General features: G+C 39.6%; 1 protein-coding gene across 4 annotated transcripts in view; it reads left to right on the top strand.

The window, feature by feature from the left end:
• CCDC68 (coiled-coil domain containing 68) overlaps positions 1-20,512 on the top strand; it is a 51,783-nt gene that overhangs the window by 18,020 nt on the left and 13,251 nt on the right. For all 4 annotated transcript variants that reach the window (XM_072757893.1, XM_072757895.1, XM_072757892.1 and 1 more), the window contains exons 4-9: positions 251-337; positions 3,433-3,573; positions 4,753-4,878; positions 6,595-6,723; positions 12,244-12,326; positions 19,113-19,218. In XM_072757893.1, the coding sequence (XP_072613994.1) occupies positions 251-337; positions 3,433-3,573; positions 4,753-4,878; positions 6,595-6,723; positions 12,244-12,326; positions 19,113-19,218 (672 nt within the window). The remainder of the gene's footprint in view (positions 1-250; positions 338-3,432; positions 3,574-4,752; positions 4,879-6,594; positions 6,724-12,243; positions 12,327-19,112; positions 19,219-20,512) is intronic.

Below are 20,512 nucleotides of genomic sequence, written 5' to 3'. Positions count from 1 at the left end.
AGCATAATATTCATTTAGGTTATATTTTAGGTTTGACTGAGAAAGAATTATAAAGACCAAATGTTCATTTTCTGCAGTCTAAACAATATTAGCCTAAATGCAAGTCAGGTTGATGGCAGTTATTTAAATCTCAGATCAGTGTTTATTATTACTTTCCAGATAAATCAGGTATACTGTAGCTGGTATAAAGAAAAAAAGTATTTGACATTAAATGCCTTTGAAAAAAAATTTAAATATGCTTTTCTTCTAGATCCGAACTACTCTGGAAAAGATCCGAAGTCAAATTTTTAAAGATGAAGTAGGACATAACAGTACAAATCACAAACTAGAAACAAAGGTAATAAATTGATCAAAATGTACCACTTTATTCCTTCAGTAAATAAACATAAAATAGTATAAACCCTATTTAAATAACTTTTTATGATAATTATTAAATTATTCTTTGAAGTTTTGAATGATGGATGTTAAATATTTTGTCAGTATCTAAAGATGTTACTGGGCATATGTATGAAATATTTAACCACAGATGTTATTAGCAGGCCCAGATTGGAAGGACTAGACCTTACTTGAATATTTTAAATAGGGCTTACTTATCTAAAGTATATGTAAAGATGTCAGCCCAGCCAGGATATAGGGCAGCAACATTTCTCAAAGGGTGATGGAGGTACAACCTTTTAGGCTCACCTGGGTCACGCCAATGGACAGAGAGTCGAAGTTATTAAGCTGTTAGGCCAAGTGATCAGACAATTGATAAAATTGAATGTACCATCTCCCCTGTTACTGGCCTTATATTCTCATGTCAAGCAATCTACACTAGCCTTGCCTGGATTGTGCTGGATTATGGCCCATCTGAAGCCAAGTGCACCTCATCAATACCAATGTTGTCCACTATATAGTGTAGCCATAGAGAATGAAGAACATAGGGTATGAGGCATAAACATTGTTCCCTTTATCATGCTCAGTCTGCCAAACTAACACAACCAGCTCCAAAAATTTTCTTATATTAAATGCTCAGAAACTAGAAAAAAGGTTAATGTTTGTGAATGGTGGTAAAGGCCAAAAAAAATCCATTTTGGTTCTATTGAGTTGTTTATTTCACCTGTAAGTGGAGATTTATAATGGGTACTGTGTGTCTGATTCTGGGGTTGAAGGTAGAGGGTTGGGCTAGAAGATCCAGGCCACAGGGCAGAGATTTTAGAAATAAAGATAGCATTTAAATTTCTGAAATTGGAGGAGATTGCCAAATGTGAGTGTGGATAGAAATGACGGGGGCACCTGAGTGGCTCAGTCAGTTGAGCATCTGACTCTTGGCTTTGGCTCAGGTCATGATCTCATGGGTCCTGAGATTGAGCCTTGCCTCTGGCTCCGGGCTCACTCAGGGGAGAATCTGCTTGAGGATTTTTTCCTTCTGCCCCTCTCCTCATGTGCATGGGAGTGCTCTCTCTCTCTCTCTCTCTCAAAAATAAATGAATGAATAAATAAATAAATAAATAAATAAATAAATAAATAAATAAATAAATCTTTAAAAGAAATTAAATGGCAGGAAATTTGAGCATTTGGTCCTGAGATATCCAACACTTTGGAAGAAGAAGAATCCTCACAGCAGGCTGGAAAAAGACACTAGTGAATTAGAAGGAAAACCGGAAGAGAGAGAGTCACTGAATGGCAAGTGAAAAAGGGTTTCAGCACTATGTCTAATGGTGCCTATGGGTCAGGTAAATTGAGAACTGAACATTTACCATTGGATATCACAATGGAGAGGTTGGTGACCTTGATAGGAGTTAGGAATGGAGATGAATTGTGTTGCCAGTGTGTCTGCCTTGGTCATCTCAAACCTCAAGATAGTCAGCAAATAATGGCCTCAAAGGACCTGCTCCTTCCTCTGCGATATTTGCACACACACACAAAAAAAAGTCCATGTGGGAATTCAGCATACTGATCTAGGGCTTTGCTGCTCTCCAAGTGTAGGCAGTATTCCTAGCAGCAGCAGTACCAGGCAGCTCTTTAGAAACGCAGCATCTGGAGCTCCACCCCAGACCTTCTGAATCAGAATCTTCATTTTAACTGGATCTATCACCAAGTGACTCATATACACATCAAAGTTCAAGATGCACTAATCCATGACCTTTGTAGCTATCTACTGCTGCCAGCAATCTACCTTCTACAAGACTCTTTCCATGGAGTATTCTTTTACAAATTAAAAACAAAATAGGGAGAGTGAGAGTATATAGTAGGGTATGGAGTGGAATAAACAAAACCATGATGGAATTACAGGTCTTTAAAATTTATATATTTATATATATTATTTATTTCACTATATTATTTTCTGCTTTTTTATTTCTGTAAACGTAACCTATATTTTGTACTGGAAAGAATATTGCCTTTGTTAAACAAACTTGGGTTCCAATTCTGGTCCTGGTGGTTATTTTAGGTATAACCTCCTAAAATACTAGAAAACACTTACTAGTATTGCTAATAAGCTTACTAGTGAAACACTCTCATCTTCAATTTTCTCCTCTGAATAATGGACATAGTGCCTTCTAGTGTTTGCAGCATTCAGACAAAGGGGGCTTTATAAAACATCTAAAAGATTACCTGGCACATAATAGATGCTTACTAAATAGAAGTCTAAAAGGAAGTTATTATTTTATAATTGTTTCATTTCAGGGTATGTAGAATTGTATATTGCCTTGAAATAATTTGGAAGAGCAGAAAGCATAGGTAGGGTAGATACTCAAGAGGCTGTTTCATGTGCTCTCCCACTTACCGTGTTAACTGAGGCTCACAGTACCTCACTTTTGGTATCTGTAAAATTGATGTAGTTGAGTTAGATAGTTTCAAATTATCTTTCCACTTCCACATGTCTTTGATTCTAGATAAGATTTATTTTATGCTCTCTAAGTTTATTTTCAGTAGGCAAGAGTTTACATTGAGTCATGCTGGCAATAACATTCAGTTCTGATATCTCTGGAAATTTAATATGGGGTGATTACAGTGAAGCATCATTGAACATTGACTATTATGTATTGTAACTATTAGGTCTGATTATATTCGTTTATAATACAATGTAACCAAAATGCATCTGTGTCTGCAACTTAGATAAAAAAAAAGGGGGGGGGAATAAGCCTTGTGGATATTATTTATCTCCCAAAAAGGACTTAATGGTATATTTAAAACTATAGGAAATAAAAAAGTATAAAAGATATTCCTCTACCTTTTTTTAAATATAAGAACCTAATCAAATTTGAGCAAATATAGAGGCCAGCTGCTTCATCTAGAATTCCCCTTTGATATTTGAAATTCAAAATATTTATTTTATTTGTGCTGACCTGAATTTTTTTGTATATATATTAGTAGTGAGTGATAATTATTGTTGTCAAAGTTTGTAGAGGAAAAGAATAGGTTGACGATTTTCATGTTTGTTCATTTCAGCATTGTAGAAACATTCAGAGTGGCTCAGATTTTGAAATGGATCCCTCTTGTCGCAGTTTGGATCTGCTCATGGAAAGGATGAAAGGGAAAGAACAGCAGCTCTTAGAAATGAACAAAGAAAATGAAATATTGAAAATCAAGGTATGGCTATCAGGAGAAATATCTTTTTTTTAAAGATTTTAATTTATTTATTATAGGGGGAAGGACAGATGGAGAGGGAGTGAAAATCTCAAGCAGACTCCATACTGAATGTGGGGCTCAATCTCACAACCCTGAGATCATGCATGACCAGAGCTGAAACCAAGGGTCAGATGCTTAACTGACTGAGCCATCCAGGAGGAATTTCTGGTAGTTATTTTAGGTGTAGGAGAAATTTCTGATTTTGTGATTTTGGGCCTTTGAGCCAATAAGATAGTTTCATGGATATGTAAAAACAGACAGACATCCTTACACATCCACGGATCCACACGTATGCTCACCTTCATAGAGAACCACTTTTCCATTTTATAAATTAAATCTCACTGTTCTATTTTGGAGACTACTTTTACTATTGAAAAGATTTTACAAAAGTTCAACGGATATAAAGTTTCGGTTGTGCGAGATGAATAAGTTCTAGAGATCTGCTGTTTGATACTGTGCCTGTAGTTAATACAGTGTCATACACTTAAAAATGTGTTAAGAAGGTCGGTCTCATGTTAAGTATTCCTCCTAAATAGTTTTTTTTAAATCTTTCATATTTAATAAATATTAATGAGAACACTCATAGTCAAATGGCTCATTATTTTGTTTAATTAACCTATTATTGGATACTTTATATATTCTGGGTTGGGGGGTTATTATATTTGCAGTCCTGCAATGAATATTTCTGTAGGTAAATCGTTGTGGCCATTCTTGATTATTTCTTTTGGTTAAATCCTGGACACTTGCCGTTAATACTCACATCTTGTCCCACTGCTGTCTTAGGAAAATACATCTTTTTAGTATCATGGACATCAACGATAAAATGCAAGTAAGTGTATAAGCTGATGAGACACTGTGGAACTCTTTGAAGGTGCAGTCTATAAATGCAGGGCACTGATTGTGGAGCTTTGGTTTGGCCTGGTCGGTGTAAATCCTTGTGCATGATAGTTTCCCTAAATAGAATGTTTCTCATTTTACTTTTTCCTCTTACTAGGTAATAGTGTCTTTTCTCCTATTTGCTTTATAGGAGGATGCGAATGGTACAGTTACGGCCTCTCTGTTTTCAGTCACCTATCAAACTGTTCTGCCTTTAACCTTTTCTACTGTAAATGTCAAAACATACATGACCTCTTTTTCTAGCTGGAAGCCTCCAGAGAAGCAGGAGCAGCGGCTCTGAGAAACGTGGCCCAGAGATTATTTGAAGTCTACCAAACACAGTCTGAAGAAGTTAGGAAGCAGCATGAGGATGGCAAACGCTTACTGGAGGTACTGGGTTAGCAGCTTGTCTTTTGGAAAATTGACACCCCAGAGAATGTGTATGTGTATTGGTTCCCGTCTCCCTTTTTGAGGTTAGATGTGAAATAAGCAATGGCCCCATGTCTTTGGCAAGCCTTGGACTGGGCAGGGTGCCCATCTTCTGTCCTGATCTCTCCCCACATCCTGCTTAGCCTGGCACCCAGACATTGTTCAGCTGTGGTGTTGCCACTCTTGCCCGAGGCCCCGTGGAGCACAGGTGGGAGGAAGCTGGGCCACCCTGTCTAGAAATCAGGGCTTTCCCAGGGATACTAGCCAGCGACTCCTCCTGGTTCTGCTTTTGACTAAGTAGATGACCTAGGTAGAGTCATTTTCCCCTCTCTGGAGTTGGATTTCCTTGTCTCTAAAATGAAAGAGTTGGGCTAGATCAATGGTTTCAAGATGGTTTTGACCCGGTCCTAGAATACATTCTTCAAATTTAAAAAAAGTATCTGTACATTTATATTTTAAAATACATATTTCATATTTCAATATATAACTCTATAAATTAAAATATTTTAAAAACATAAATATGTATACATGTGTCTATATGTGTGTATATACATATGCATAGACATACACATATAAACACATGCATACATTTTTTGGTTTGTTTTTAAATCTGACGTATACATTTTAAGACCAATACACCATTATTTGAAAAATGAATTCTAGGATTGGGAAAAGGAAGAAAGAAATGTGCGTATGTTTGTGTGTGCGAATGTTGGTACGTATATATTCACCAAAACTCCAAATAGGGAAGCTCATTCATGCTGGGGTGGGGTATGTAGGCCTCTGACAGCTCAGGCCCTGCAGAGATCTCCATGGGATCATAGTAGGAAATCCGCTGTGCAGGTGACACACCTTCATGCTTCTGGATGTGCTGGTGATGGTCGGAAACTCACATGTATGTGAGGGTACAGATAAAGAACTGTAGTGAATGAAGTGAGCACCCAAGTGCTCCATGTGAGTGAGTGGTCGGCCTGTAGGGAAGGGAATGCATGTGTTCTGCAAAGAGGCCTCAGCCCCAGCTTGAAGATGCCTGGCAGGAAAGCCCACCTGGTGTTTCCAAAGGAAAGAAACTAGATACTTTTTTTCTACTGTAAAATCTCATATTTTATTAAATATAAATGCCGATGTGTGCATGCATGTCAGTTAGAAGTCCCTTGAGATACTCAAGTGTGGCCTGTGGGCTGCCAGATGAAGACTTCATTTCTATGATCTTTAGCACTGTTCCTGCTATAGGCCTGGGGAATAACCCCCAACACAGTGGGGATCATTATTCTGTTTTTATGATACTTTTTGATTAAAAATAAAACATTAAAAAGTGAAACATTTTTTACTTGAGCATCTAAGATTTTAATTCTAATTAAATTTCATTGAGAAAAAGTTAAAAATCTTGCTTTTCTTAAATTAGCATCTGTCTTTCTTATACCAGTCGGGGTAGCATGTTTTATGGTAACAAATGTAAACATTCTAGAAATAATGCTGAAATATTATTAATTCTATATTGTTTAGTGCTGTTGCAGCCCACTGAGTTTGTTTTGGAGGAAACACTAAATTCAAAAGAGTAATTTGAATGAAGTGTGAATAATTAAATTTTTTTGGCTACTCAAAATTATAGAGGGTAATACTATCTGCATAAACTTAATAAAAACAATAGTTTCACCATTGTCTTACTGACCAAAGGTTAACAAACTTGAAAAAGAACAGCAATTGAAACAACATGCTGAAAATCTGAATCAAATTGCTAAAAAGCTTGAAGAAAAGCATAATCAAATCACAGAGCTGGAGAACCTTGTGCAGAGGATGGAAAAGGTGAGCCCCTGGGGAATTAGAAGAATTTCTTCCAGACAGGGTTAGGGAGAGAATGAAATAAAATAACACTAAAATAAATAAGATATATAAATATATGTAATTTATATATAAATATGAATTTATTTATTTATAAATATAATTTATAAATGTATATAATTAAATGTATTAATGTATTAATATATATATTTTTAGCAAGAGAGTGTGCATGCTAGAGCAAGCAGGGGGAGGGGAGGGGCAGAGGGAGAAGGAGAGAGAAAATCTCAAGCAGACTCTCCACTGAGCGTGGACCTCAACATGGGGCTTGGTTTCACGACACTGAGATCATGACCTGAGCCAAAATCAAGAGTAGGATGCCCAGCCAACTGAGCCACCCAGGCACCCCTAAAATACATAAAATATTAGTTGACAGTGAGTACCCTTTTCGACAACTAAGACTTCAGAAAGAACTCAGTAATGTTAGTCCCTCCCCTTACACACTTAACCTGGTCTGTACTGTCACTAATTGGCCTTTCTCCAAATACTGCAGTCATATCATCCTCTGTCTCTCTCTCTGGTGTATGTATGGCTTAGAAAAGGGAAGCAGGTGAGACTGTGAGTGGAAACAATGGGAACAATCACAAAATCCACCTATTGGTAATCATACAGTGGATCCCTATAATCATAGCATTTCTGTGTATTAGAGTCAGGAAATATCCATTCTTTGGCCACTCAAGCTCACTTTAGGATTGTGAATACCTCTGGCTGCATTGGGACGGATATAATTCACATTAAGGAAAGAACCCCTATAGGAACTGGAACTTCCATAAGAGACAATTTAGGGAAGAGTAGTGACAGAACAAAAATTACTAAAAATTTCATGTGGTGTGCCTTTGAGTGGCGACACTCCAAACATATACAGACGGTGAGCACATAGATTTAATTATGCATCCATTAGAATTTAGAATACAGAGAAACCAAGGAATACTGGGTTTTTAATAGCAAAACAAATGGATAGAAAATTGGGCTCTCTAAAACTGGATTTGGGGGAGATTAAGAATATAGGTTTTGCGGGTGTCACCTGACTGGTTCAGTCAGTAGAGCATGCGACTCTTCATCTGGGGTTGTGAGTTCGAGCCTCATGTGGAATGTAGAGATTACTTTTAAAAAATCTTAAAAAAAAAAAAAAAAGAAAATAGGCTTTGACTTCTGGCAGATATTGCCCAATAATTCTTACATTTATCATAATTCCCTGATTTGCCTCCTTCTCAGCCTTATTCTGTTTTATGTCTGCATGAGTTGATGCCATTTTAGAAATGTCACTTCAAAAGTATCACATTTCAATATTCAGGTTTCTTGCCAAAGGAAATTTGATTAATTTGTTACATATTTCCCAATAATTTAATTTATAACACTGAGTTTGGTTGAATCTGTAGTCTCAATGAAGGTCCTATGAGGAAATCACAAAAATTAAATAGGCCCAAATTTAACTAAATCTAGTACTACTATATAGCTACATCTGTGTTGTGTGTTGGGTCACTGAAGATTTTACTGTAGCCAAGAATCACTGGGCTAGAATGTCCTCAAGTAGCTGGTTGGCTAGTGTGACAGTTTATAGTTTTAGTATTTTGAACAAACTGTAACATTCGGATGAATACTTTGTAGCATTAGGATATTTATCCCATAATAAATAGTTGAGCAAATTAAGCACAAAGAGTGCTTGCATTTAGGAAAGGAAGACAATTCTGGAATGCAAATAGTATTGATTAACCAGCTTTCCTTTAAATTGAGATTTGTGATCACCTCAAACCCAGTAACACTGGGTCAGGTTTATTTTTTTTTTTTTATTTTTTTATTTTTTATTTATTTATGATAGTCACAGAGAGAGAGAGAGAGAGAGGCAGAGACACAGGTGGAGGGAGAAGCAGGCTCCATGCACCGGGAGCCTGATGTGGGATTCGATCCCGGGTCTCCAGGATCGCGCCCTGGGCCAAAGGCAGGCGCCAAACCGCTGTGCCACCCAGGGATCCCCTGGGTCAGGTTTAGTAGCCAGCTGTCTCTGAAAATTAACAACAGAACAGTGGAATATAGTTTCTTTATCCCAGAAACCCTGTGAAATCTGCACTGGATGTGAGTTCATCTCAGAATTCTGAGTTACATACACTTGACTGTTCGTTCAACACTTATTTAAGCACACACCGTGTCCCAAGCAGAGCTAGAGTCTAGGTATCTATTTGTGAATGAACCAGATATAGTCTCTTTATGGAGATTGCAGTGTAGTATATCTGGGTTCTGTGGGACTCAAGGAACTTCCCATATCTCTCTCTTCATTCATTCTCCTCCGGGCCCCTAGGGAGGCACACATGCATATTGAAAAGCGATTTTGAGAAACTGACTATTCATAGGCATTTTGAAAAAAAAGAATATAGAATCGGATTACTAGAATAGCTACAAAGCTGGTTTACCCCAGAATAAAGTTGACTGGCTTAGATACTGGCAGACATTTTTGAGAAGTGATAGCCTAGGATTTATCTTTTTTTGTTTGTTTTTGTCATTTTTGTTTTTGCATTTATTTTGATACTGACCCATAATGGTGGGCTGTCTCTAGGTGTCTGTGACAGAGTGAGTGGACAGGATGTCCATGGTTCATGGCCATGCAGGAACCTTCCAGAATATTCTAGTTCAGTAATTAGAGTGAAGCCCATTGGAATCTCGGATAGGTGGAGATAGGTGGAGATGGAGTGGAAGGGCACTGTGTAGGAGTTTTTTTAAAGACGTATTTAGTTTAAAGATAATGTGATATTTGTAAAACAAACAAGCGAATAAATAAAACTATAAGAAACAAAACTTGGCAATGTCTTCTTGTGTTAAGGTAATATTGAGAATGCTTTTAAGGCTGTGATGAAGGGTTCCTCAGGTGAGGGTGTGTGTCAGAATGAGGGGAGGGGGAACTCTAGATTTTTGTGTTAGTAGGAAAAAGACATGAGTTCAGAAAGGAAATGAAAATTAAAAATGAACACCCACAACAAAGGTTGATAAATATTGCCCTGGTAGTGGGTGGCCCCTGGAGAAGGATTCATTTTCTACTCACTTGAACAAGCCACTGCTCCAGTAAATAGCCATTAGTGGTATGAGGTCTGGTAATGAACACATTACTTAAAACCTTCACCATCTGTCCCACTTTAATCAGGAATGCAGTGAAAATGAATTCCGTAAACACAGTGATAAGCCAGCAAAAACGCCCAATAAGAACATTTTAATATGGCATATGTTCCTTTTGCTAGCAGTGCAATTCTGTTGCATCATATTTGTTTTCCAGTGTCATTGATTTAGCTCTATTAGAATTTTAGAGCTCAAAGGTGCTTTGGAGACCACCTAGTTCCTCATCACCATTTTATAAATGAGGACAGTGGGAACAAGGAACGATTCCACTGTCCTCCAGTTACCAGTTCAAAATGCTTTCCATTATGCCTCTATCTTCTCTGGAGTCAGATAAAAATGATATACTTGGTTCCTAAATCATTTAGATGTTAACATATGGCAATTATTTAAATTGGTGTCTACTGCACGTTGATCAATAGGGCCACGGAACTCTTGAGCTCCCCGGAGGTGCAGTTTTGGGAAGAGTGCATTGCCCACTGGGTGGTGCTGTGAACTCCTTTCCTTTTCCAGGAGACACTGTCCCTGAGAAAAAGTGCTAGCCGGTGTGGTGTGACTTTCTCTGCTGTCAGAGAGGAGGCACTAAGAGCCCAAGCTACATGCTGGAGCCTTGGCCATGGCACAATGTTTACTTGTCCAGTTGTCCGGTCTGCTTAGACCCTCGTTATGAAGATCCATTAATTGAGAGTAAGTCCATTAGGAAGAATGTGAAACAGCATTTTCCTGCCTACAAAATCAAAATATATTATCAATAATGTGTTTCTTTGATTATCAGAATAAGCTTACAAGGCATACCTGTGATCCCTCAAAAATAATTTGAATACATCAAGGGAACACAAGGGTAATTCCTATATGTGACAAGAATGCTACAGGAAAATATGGAAAAAGTTAATATAAACTTGAAAAATAATAGCACATAGGTAGGAAGTGTTTGGCGCCTTCAAATTATTATTAATTGAGGTCCTCACAAGTGTGAGAGAAGCATATGGGCCTTTCACATGTAATATCTCTGACCATCCCAACATTCCAATATAGGTAGTATTATTACCCCATCTTAGGGTTGTTCAAAAAGTCATGACTCAAAAAACCAGGACTCAAACAAATATAGAATGAATCCATGTCAGATGTTTTACTCAACTAATTCATTATAAGGGAACCAGTAAGATGGTAAAGCTGGCTTAGGCGATTTTGAGAAATTGACTATTTATAGGCATTTTGAAAAAAGGAATATAGAATCAGATTACTAGAATAGCTACAATGCTGGTTAATATTTTTCAAATCAATTAAACCATAACCTGTGGGATTATCTTTTCTACCAGGCAGGAATCTACAAATGAACATGCAACTTCATAGAGTCAGGGCTCTAATCAAATCATAAACAATAAAGTCAAACACAGAGCAATTCTCCATGAGAAGTGGTTATTTAACAATGACCCAATATGACATTAAAATCATATATTGTTTTGATTTCCAAGTTTTAGCTAGTTTTTCTTAACAAAGATAAGGCCCTGGGAGGCTAAAGCCTTGGCAAAAATTATATAGTCACAGTTTCAAAACTAGGTCAGTCCACATCCAAAGAGATTCCCGCATTTTTGCTCTTACAACACTGCTTTTCGCATTTTACCCATATAAACACCGTAGCAGGAATGGTTTTAAACAGCATTTTAAACAGTGTCAAAGCATCTCTTACCATTAAATTTTGTTTTTTTAAACCCACCATCTTCCCAGCTTGATTTCTCATGGACTTGTTATTTTTCTTTTGAATGGAAAGACTTTGTTCAATAATGACATTCAGGTGTTTCTTTAGCTTCTCTTTCTCCTTGTCAAAGTTTCTCTTATATTCTAGCTGGGAAGTGACTTTATTACTTGTGGCTTTGATCCTTCACTAAAGATTCATATACTACTTTTCTGCTTTCTGACAGATGCCATGTAAACAGGTAGGGGTATAAGGCCAATAGTGCCCTTGGGTACTAGCAACTCAGTCTGATGTAGGAGAAGCAGGTGGAATGGAGGAAGAGCCAATGCCTAGAGAGATGAGCTTGCAGTTTGCATTTGGGGTGCGATGGAGAGAACCAGGACTTTGATCAGGGTACACTTCAATAGTTGGTTGGAGGAGGAGCAAAAACTCTCCAGGCGAGTGAGAGGAGTGAAGACAACTATGGTCACTGAGCTGCTGGGAAGGCCTGGCCCGGTCCCACTGGGGTCGGTTGTAACAGCACCATCTGAAATCAGCCCTTTAGCTCAAAACATATTTCCAATATTATGAGAAGTGTCTTTTGTGAACAGTTTGCAAGAACGACTTAGCAAACACACAGAAACACCAAACACACACACACACACACACACAAATAAATAAATGAAACTGTATATTTTATTTTCTCCTAGGAAAAGAGAACACTGCTAGAGAAAAAACTGTCTTTGGAAAACAAGCTGCTGCAACTCAAAGCCAATGCTACGTGTGCTAAAAGGTTTGCACATCTCTCTCCTTATTAAAGCGGTTCCTGACACCTGTCCTCTCCCCTGGCTAGCAGGCTCCCAGGACACAGGAAGACTGACAGTGCAGGACAACAGGAGCTTTCCTGGTATTAACAGCCACGTGCCTCCCCTCCATCCCACTGGGGAGTCAGGGAGGAGCAGAGGTCCCTGGGGGTACAGGCTTACTCCTTCTGCAGAATGAATGAGCCCGTCCCTTCCCTTTTTACCCTGGGTGCTCACGAGGATGCTGTTGAGGCCTTCAATCCCCCCGATGCTTCTGATTTTGTTACCGGGCCCCTGCTGTAGCCGGCAGCAGATCGGCTAGCCCACAAGTGGAATTGCAAGATCATTTTATGGTGCTCCCCAACTTTGCAGAGAATGAAGGAACCACTCTGAATGCATTCTTTGGACTGACAGGTGAATAATCATAATCCACAAGCTGTTACAGTCCTTAGTATGGGGGTGGCGTGGGTCACGGATATCACCCAACTGCACTACTTTGATGCTGTTAGAAAAATTCTCTGGAACATCATGTAATAACTCATAACATATAAAATTTCCTCACTTTCCCCCCCTCTTCCCCGCCCTTCTCTTCTAATTCTAAACCTGCCACTGTTTGTTATATGTTCTGATATAATGTTCAAAGTCAAGTCTATTTTGAGGTCTTATTTCATCCATCTGGAACTATTGCTCCGTTGGGTAAGGCTCACCATGTGAGCCGCAGAAGGTACAAATTCTTCTCATTTATTCAATAGTATATACTCAAATATCCCCCTCTCTTGGTCTTCGATTTTTTTTCTGCTTCTCTTTCCTTTCCCATTATCTATCTTTCTCTTCTCATCTCTCATAAGCTTCTGCCTTCTGTCTGGTTCATGTTCATCTGTTGGACCACATGTGGCAAAGTCCATACCTGCACTGACTCTAGCGATTGCACATACGTATTCAGAACACACTGGAATACCACTAATATTAATTTACCTGATTTGTCAACAAGCATCTAGTCCCAGGAGGTAGCTTTCTAAGAGAGCGCAGGATAGCACTGCACATCTCCGTAGAAAATGAAGGAATACCGTGGAAGACATCCCTAGGTCTTCAGAATTATTTGCATATGCTCGTAGCTTAACTCTTAATAAACCCGTGGATTATGTTTTTTTTTTCTTTTTTCTCCTGAAAGAGAGCCTGCCCATGCAGCAGAACTATTGGCGGGTACAGTGTGCTTTCCTTCAAGAGTCTGGACAATCTGAGTTTGATTTTTTTTCTTTAAAAATGATTTTTATTGATAATGGGGTTTTTGTCAGTCTTTGAGCCCAAAATGTAACCATTTAAAAAACCAAACCGAACTATTCTTTCTGTTCCATTATAAATGAGCGGTTGTTAGAAGGAATTCTCAGAAAGCTCTTAGGGAGGTTTTAGAAATGTCTTGAGGGAAATGGATGTTTTGTGTTTCTAGAAAGGTGTTTGAACATCAAGGCTTATGCAATTTTCATGGATTGTAGGCATCACAAATATTTATCTTACTTATTACTTTGTGTGTGGAGGTATTCACTCTGCTAAGTGACAAGAAAATGAAATCAGTAGGAGTCAGACTCTTTGGGTTAAAGCAATAGAGACTTGCTTAAGCTACCACAAGGAAGAGGATTTCTGGTGGGTTAAGACTGAATAGATCTGGCCATAAAGAAGATGCGGCTCCGGGGAAGACAGGAGGACCACCCTTTAGCACCTAATGTATTTTTAAAAGCCAGATTATTTTGTTGCTGTTATTCAGTCTATGTGTTCGTAGAGTTTCACTCTTCCTCTTTCTTTGTTTTTCCTGTGTGATTTCTTGAAGTTTTGGGGTGTGTTTTTTTTTCCCAGCTGGCTTATCGTCTTTATTTTCCTTTCAAATTGCAGAGGGAAGTCTACTGGCCTAACATCACCTCCTCTGCTGGGCAGATTGCTTGCGTTAACCAACCCCTATGTTGTCATCTAAGCAATGGCCTTTTGGCAGGCACCAGCTCCCAGTCCTACAGGGGCCTTTCCTTACCCCCCAGAGAGCCTGGAGCTTCTCCTCTGGGCAGGGGGCCCTGGGTGATTAAGTTCCCTGGAGGTAGGCTGGTGGGTATGACAGGTGGCATGACTTTCTGCCATTTTGATGAAAAGATTCAGTATGTTCTAACCTGGCATTTCTAATATCAAAAAAAGCATCTCTAAAGAGGATGACTTTTAAGTATTTGTGATTCAGGAGAAAATGACAGGTTTTTTGCATATGGATATGAATATATAATTATAATATATTATGCTAATCCCCACAATTACTTTTAACAAGAGTCAAGAGATTTGGCACAAGCATCTCATTAAAAACAAGGTTGACTCCGTACTTGGACTGCCGTCTACTAACCGGCACGTGTATTATGTTTTGCTGTTTATAGAGTCAGCCCAGGTACCTTATTTAACTGAATCCTTTCTTTGACTTTTCAGGGAGGGGACTGAGATTCTCATGGGTGAAGCGATTATACAACTCAGAAGGCGTAGAGTTGGGGGGGTTGGGCTCTAGAACAGTCACAGCGGTCCGTGCTCATCGTGCTACATAGATTTGACCTTCTTTCATTTCTGGAGACCCCTGGAGGCTTTCCCCCAGACTGGCTTCCTAATTCCCCGCTGTGTCTGTGAGCAGAAGGCAGTGTCCCAGCTTGTCCCTCTGCCCTGTGGCATCACACACAAACACAAAGGTCCGATTTAGAGTGACCCTTCAGAGAAGCACAGGAGCTGTACCTCAGAGAAACCCTTTAGGACCCGATAGCACGATTCCAGAAAACAATTCAATCCAAACCACTGTTACAGTAAGGAGCAGAGGGCAAAGTGGCATGGTCAAATCATGCTGCCCTCCGGTGGTGTAAGTCACCCCATGTGGATCCTAAAGTATCCTGATGGATGGGTAGAAAGACTATCAACTTCCTCTGACCAAGTGTTTGGCAGACATTGGCCATCAGAGTGCGGGAGGGTATGCCTCTTGCCGAGTACCTACCCCACAATCAGCCCATATTATTAAAGGCTGAGCCATTTGTTCTCACCTTTCTGTGAATTAATGATAGAATTGATTTACCTTCTTGAACGTGAAGGAATCTAAAAGGAAGAATATCAGAAATGGTGCTCTGTTCACTCTCCACCAGTGCTGATTGGAGACAGGATCCTCCATTCCCTTCCTCAAAAGAATAGGACCAAGAGTTTCCTCTCTTGTTGATGGGGCTTTTCTCGTTTGCTCTCTGGCATTTCCAGGCTGCAGACTTTTTCAGCTCCAAGTCTGGGATATAGGAGGCAAAAGAGAAACCTCCCAGGGAACTCACCATTGTGTTGTGCCTCGGACTCCAAGGTCCTGAGCTGGTCGGCCTTCTCACCACCTTTCGGAGTCTTCTTGTGTTTGTTGACATATCATCTCCAGGCTTTTGGTTGTACTCAGTGGGCAGGTTAGGGAAGGATGCATCTACATCTTCCCAAAGTATGAGATTTTCAATTCTGTTTCAATTTCAGCCTTTACTTTATATTGAGGCATTGGGAGGCAGGGCAGGAATGAGACATCTCTTAAAGGCTTGGCGTCCTCTTCCAGGCCTGGCCTTTGTAATGTTTTCTTCCCACTGTTCTGCTTTAGTACCTCTTTATCAAGACTGAGTTGCTTTAACAGACAAATGACGAGCAGAGATTATAGGGAGCTCAAGAGGCAGTTTACTTCAGTATATTTTCACAGTTAAAGACCTTGAACGGGTGACGGGTTTCATATTTATCGAATAATCCCAAGAGAGAATTTCTTCAATTTCTGTTAGTCCCTCTTCTAATATATTAATCCAGATAAGTGTGAAAGCCCTGTGTTTTCAAGAGTGCTTCTAGAAATTATTTTCTTCCCTCTTCACCCCTATTTCAGGTTTCTATTTCTCTACAGTGACTTCTATGGTAATGGCATCACGGAATACATGGGGAAATTTCCTGAGCTTCGTATTTTGAGGAGCACAACATCTACCCCACCCTGTTTTCCTAAACCACCCTTCTTGCCCCTTGGTCTAAGTTCTGGGTCATCATAGGACACAATGAGACCATTATGAATACTCATCCTTAACATCTTTGTGTGTGTGTTTTTTTTTTTTTAGCTTTTCTTATGGGGTCATGAACACCATATGAGTATTCAAAGCCAGCCTGCCTCTGTGAGGCATCCTGAGTTCTTTCTCCTTATTTCTCAAGGAAGTCCTGAGTCTGACTGGTCCTCCCCTCCTCTATTTTTTCCTCCTCATGGGAGTATTCTTGAATCTTAGCACCACCAGCTGTGGGGCAGACTTCGGTTTGCCTTCTCTGCTGTTTTGGTCCATATGTCCTCATCTCATTTCGTGTGTGTACAGTATCTCTCTAGTCCCTTTCTAATTTTTCTCCCGGGGTGTCTGTTCCATGGATAGGCAGATGTATCCTTATGTGTATTCTGGGCACAATGCCTTTATTAGTCATTGGAGTTACTGAGATGCTGAGGTTATCCTGTTCCCTCTTATTTGATGGCTACAAGTTTTTCATTTTTGTCTAGACAAAATTATCAGTCTTTCCCTTTGTGGTTGATACAGTTTTGAGTTCTATTTAAAAAAATCTTTGTCTATCACAAATTCACGAAGATGTCCTCCTATATTATGTTCTGAAAGTCTTCGGGTCCCCAGCTTTATTTACCATCTACATGGTATTTATTTTTCTTATGAGGTGAGTTTAGGATTAATTTTCTTTGTTTTTTTTATATGAATGTAGAATTGTCTCAGTACCATTTGTTGAAAGGGCCATCCTTTTTATAACATTCTGCAGAACCATCTTTGATACAAATCAAGGCTGTTGGTCTATCCCTGTGATATACGTATATCTAAAATAGAAGTGGCACAGATATAGCAGAATTTGTTTAATTAGTCTTCTATTGATGAACATTTAGAGTGTTCTAATTTTTATGCTACGAACAATAATGAACTACATTTTACATCTGTTTTATATAACTACACAGCATTTTTATAGTAAGAATTATTTAATTCCATATGATAAATAAATAGTAATGGCTGTCAGTTATGCAATATTTGTATTTGTGCAAGTATGTCTATGGTTTTGTAGAAATTAGTTTTCTACGGTAAAACAAACGGTTCTTAAGCTGTCTCATGCAAAACCAAAAGAGGGAAAAAAATAAAAGACTATTTTAAATATTCGAGGATACTCCATACTAGAAGTTATTCACCCACTGTCAGCGGTTCAGCGCTGGGCTATTCACAGTGTGGACAAGCACTGTCACTGGCAACAACCCTGAGCCCATTGGAAACGTAGAATCTCAAGCCCTACCCCAGCTTCCTGGAGCAGATGTGCATTTTAACAAGATCCCTCATGATTTAATACGATCCTCCAATGCATACGAAGTTCGAGAAGCAATGTTTCAGTATGTGATGTGAAACAAAATGAGACTTTCTGGTTTTTGAATGAGAACATGTTCCTTAGTGTCATGTGACTGTCTACTTCCTTCATAATACTTGTCAAGGCTATAAAAATCAGAATTGTAATTGCATTGGATGCTGGCTACTAATTATGAAACCTTAATAGCTACAGAAATATTAACATATTGCTGTGTAAAAAGCTTTTTCTCCAAGAGCATATTCACTTACCTTCTGAAGTCCACAGTATATTCTTGTAAAGGAATAGAAGTAGGAATTATTCTATCTGTTGAGAATAAGAATAATTGAGGCTGAGAAAGCTTACGTGAATCCTGTCACGATGCTCCCAAGTTTGGTGACCTCGTCACAATGCGCGCTGCCTCAGAACTCCAATAATATTGACAAGAAGAAAATATTGGCAAGTCAAAAGCTGTTTAATCAATTCCAGTTACCTAAATGGAGTTTGGAAAAGTGTAAATAATCTAAATTTGAACTTCATCTGTCTTTCTTTTTGAAAAAAGATTTTATTTATTTATTTATTTATTTGAGAAAAATTGAGAAAGAGAGAAATAGCACAAGTAGTGGGGAGAGACGGAGAGGGAGAAGCAGGCTCCTCGCTGTGCAGGGAGCCTGACTCAGGGCTCGATCCCAAGACCCTAAGATCATAACGCTGAGATCATGACCTGAGCTGAAGGCAGACGCTTAACCGACTGGGCCCCCCAGGCCCCCCAACATTTGTCTTTTCTCACAATGGTTGATGTGGACTCCAACTATTTGCTGTAATTTAATTTCCCTTTTAATACTCCATTGCAGGTAGTAGAATGACCCAAAGCAGGAAGTCAAAACAATAATAGTCATTAAGAATAATAATAATAAAAGACAAACACAGGCAATCTACAATATACACTAACTCTGCACCATTGGAAGCTGGTTCCCCATTAGATGTAAAATCTCCATTCCTGGCCCCCCATGTCCTAGCCTCACATCCTTATGCAATTATCTGGGCATTCTGATGAGTGCTGGGTCTGTGGGTGCTCCCTAGGCAAGACAGTCTAGTTGTGTGAGCGCTTCCTCTGCTCAACACAGCTTGACTCAACCACTTCCTGGAGGGAGAGAAGTCACAGATGGCCAGGAGGGAGCTTCTGACATGAATGGATATACTCATTCCAGGGCCTTTCTGAGCTAACCGGAAGCTGCTCTGCGCTGCGTACCTTCCGTGTCCTGTGTGGCATATGGGGCCCTCAGCGTCTTTCCCACAGGATGCCCAGTAAGAGGGTCCTGTGTGAGGGGAGCCTGGCAGCCCCATTGCAGAAAGTGGCTTCGAGATGCTTCAGCCAATCTTCAGCTCTCTTTTTCCTTTTGCATTTCCAGTTGCCACAATCTTCAGATGGAGATTTCCCTTCTCCAAGAGCAGATCTCTCATCTGCAGCTTGTGATTCATTCCCAACATCAGAACCTGCGCAGTGTCATCCAGGAGGTCAGATTAATCAAGTGTGTTTCTCTGGTAGACGGTATGTGTGCAGTGAGACGACGGAATGCAGGCAGCTTGCCTGGACTTTACACGCAGTGAGATTTTTCTCTCCGCCGACATTTCCTTTGTATTCCCATGCAACATGGCTTTCTTTTCACTGCCCTTCTCAATGAAGATTTTTGGGAAATTGTGTTTAACTGCACTTTGGTTGTTCAGGTGATTTTTTTTTTTTTTAAAAAGGGTTCAGAGCCAGAAAATGTACACTGTTCTTTAGAAGATTTTGGGGATTAGAAGATTCAGCCCTTTTTGAGGACGAGATGATCTGTTTTCTTGACCTCATAAACAGTAAATTTACTTTGTAGGTGTGTGGGGAGAGGGGTGTAGCCTGGCCATTCTTCTCTGGAAACATCCTGGCAGGTGAAAGAGAGAAGGTCATTGTGGTGGCAGCCAGATGGATGGTGGGGGATTGTGAAATCATGTGATTTACTTCAAGAAATCTATTGATCTGGTTTGGGGGGCTCTGCTTTCACCTCCAAATCAGACCTACGCTGATTTTTTACTACCTAATGTTTGTCTCCAAAAGGACTCCTTTGAAATAACTCCAAAGCCTCCTTGACTCAAATGCATCATTTGGCTAAGGCCTCACTTAAAGGCCAAGGAATTGAGTCACGGCACTGGAGAGTCAGGAAGGACTTTGGGAGCAGCCCACATTCTCAAATTACAAATGAGAAAACAGAGGCTCCTAGTAGTTAAAAGACAGAGCTGGTGGTGGAATGGGCCTGAGAATCTCTGGGTTTCCTCTCTTCTTGTTCTGTTCTTCCCAGAAGCCTGCTCCACAAGGCTTCTGGGCAGATGCTTTTCTTCCAAAGCGGAGCAGACTCATCTCATGATGCTGCAGGTTGACCAGATCTCTGCCTTGGGGAGCTTCGCCATTCTGGGTGGTGGCCTTGCACAACGGTCACCAGCCTCTGCATCTGCCGTGTGAAAACATTGTGTGCCAGACACATAGAAGGATGGCTGAAGCTGCTTTCCGCAGGATGCATGCCCGCTGGATTTGGTTTAGACAGGTTTTCCAAAGATCACAATGTTTAATAGGACTGCCTGTGCGCTCTCAGCTCCGGGTGCCAATTTACCCTGCTCTCTTCTGTAACCTAAACCTAACTAAATCTGCTAATGCTTTGGGATTTATTTATTTTTATTTTATTTTATTTTTTAATTTGATGGATGTCAGTTGACCATAGAAACCTGTGCAATTTCTGACGTAAGTAACTCCCCTCTTGTCTGACTAGATTTTTCCAAT

The sequence above is a fragment of the Vulpes vulpes genome, chromosome 5 (genome assembly GCF_048418805.1).
Source record: "Vulpes vulpes isolate BD-2025 chromosome 5, VulVul3, whole genome shotgun sequence".
In the NCBI taxonomy this organism is placed as follows: Eukaryota; Metazoa; Chordata; class Mammalia; order Carnivora; family Canidae; genus Vulpes; species Vulpes vulpes.
This window is presented reverse-complemented; position numbering and strand designations above follow the sequence as displayed.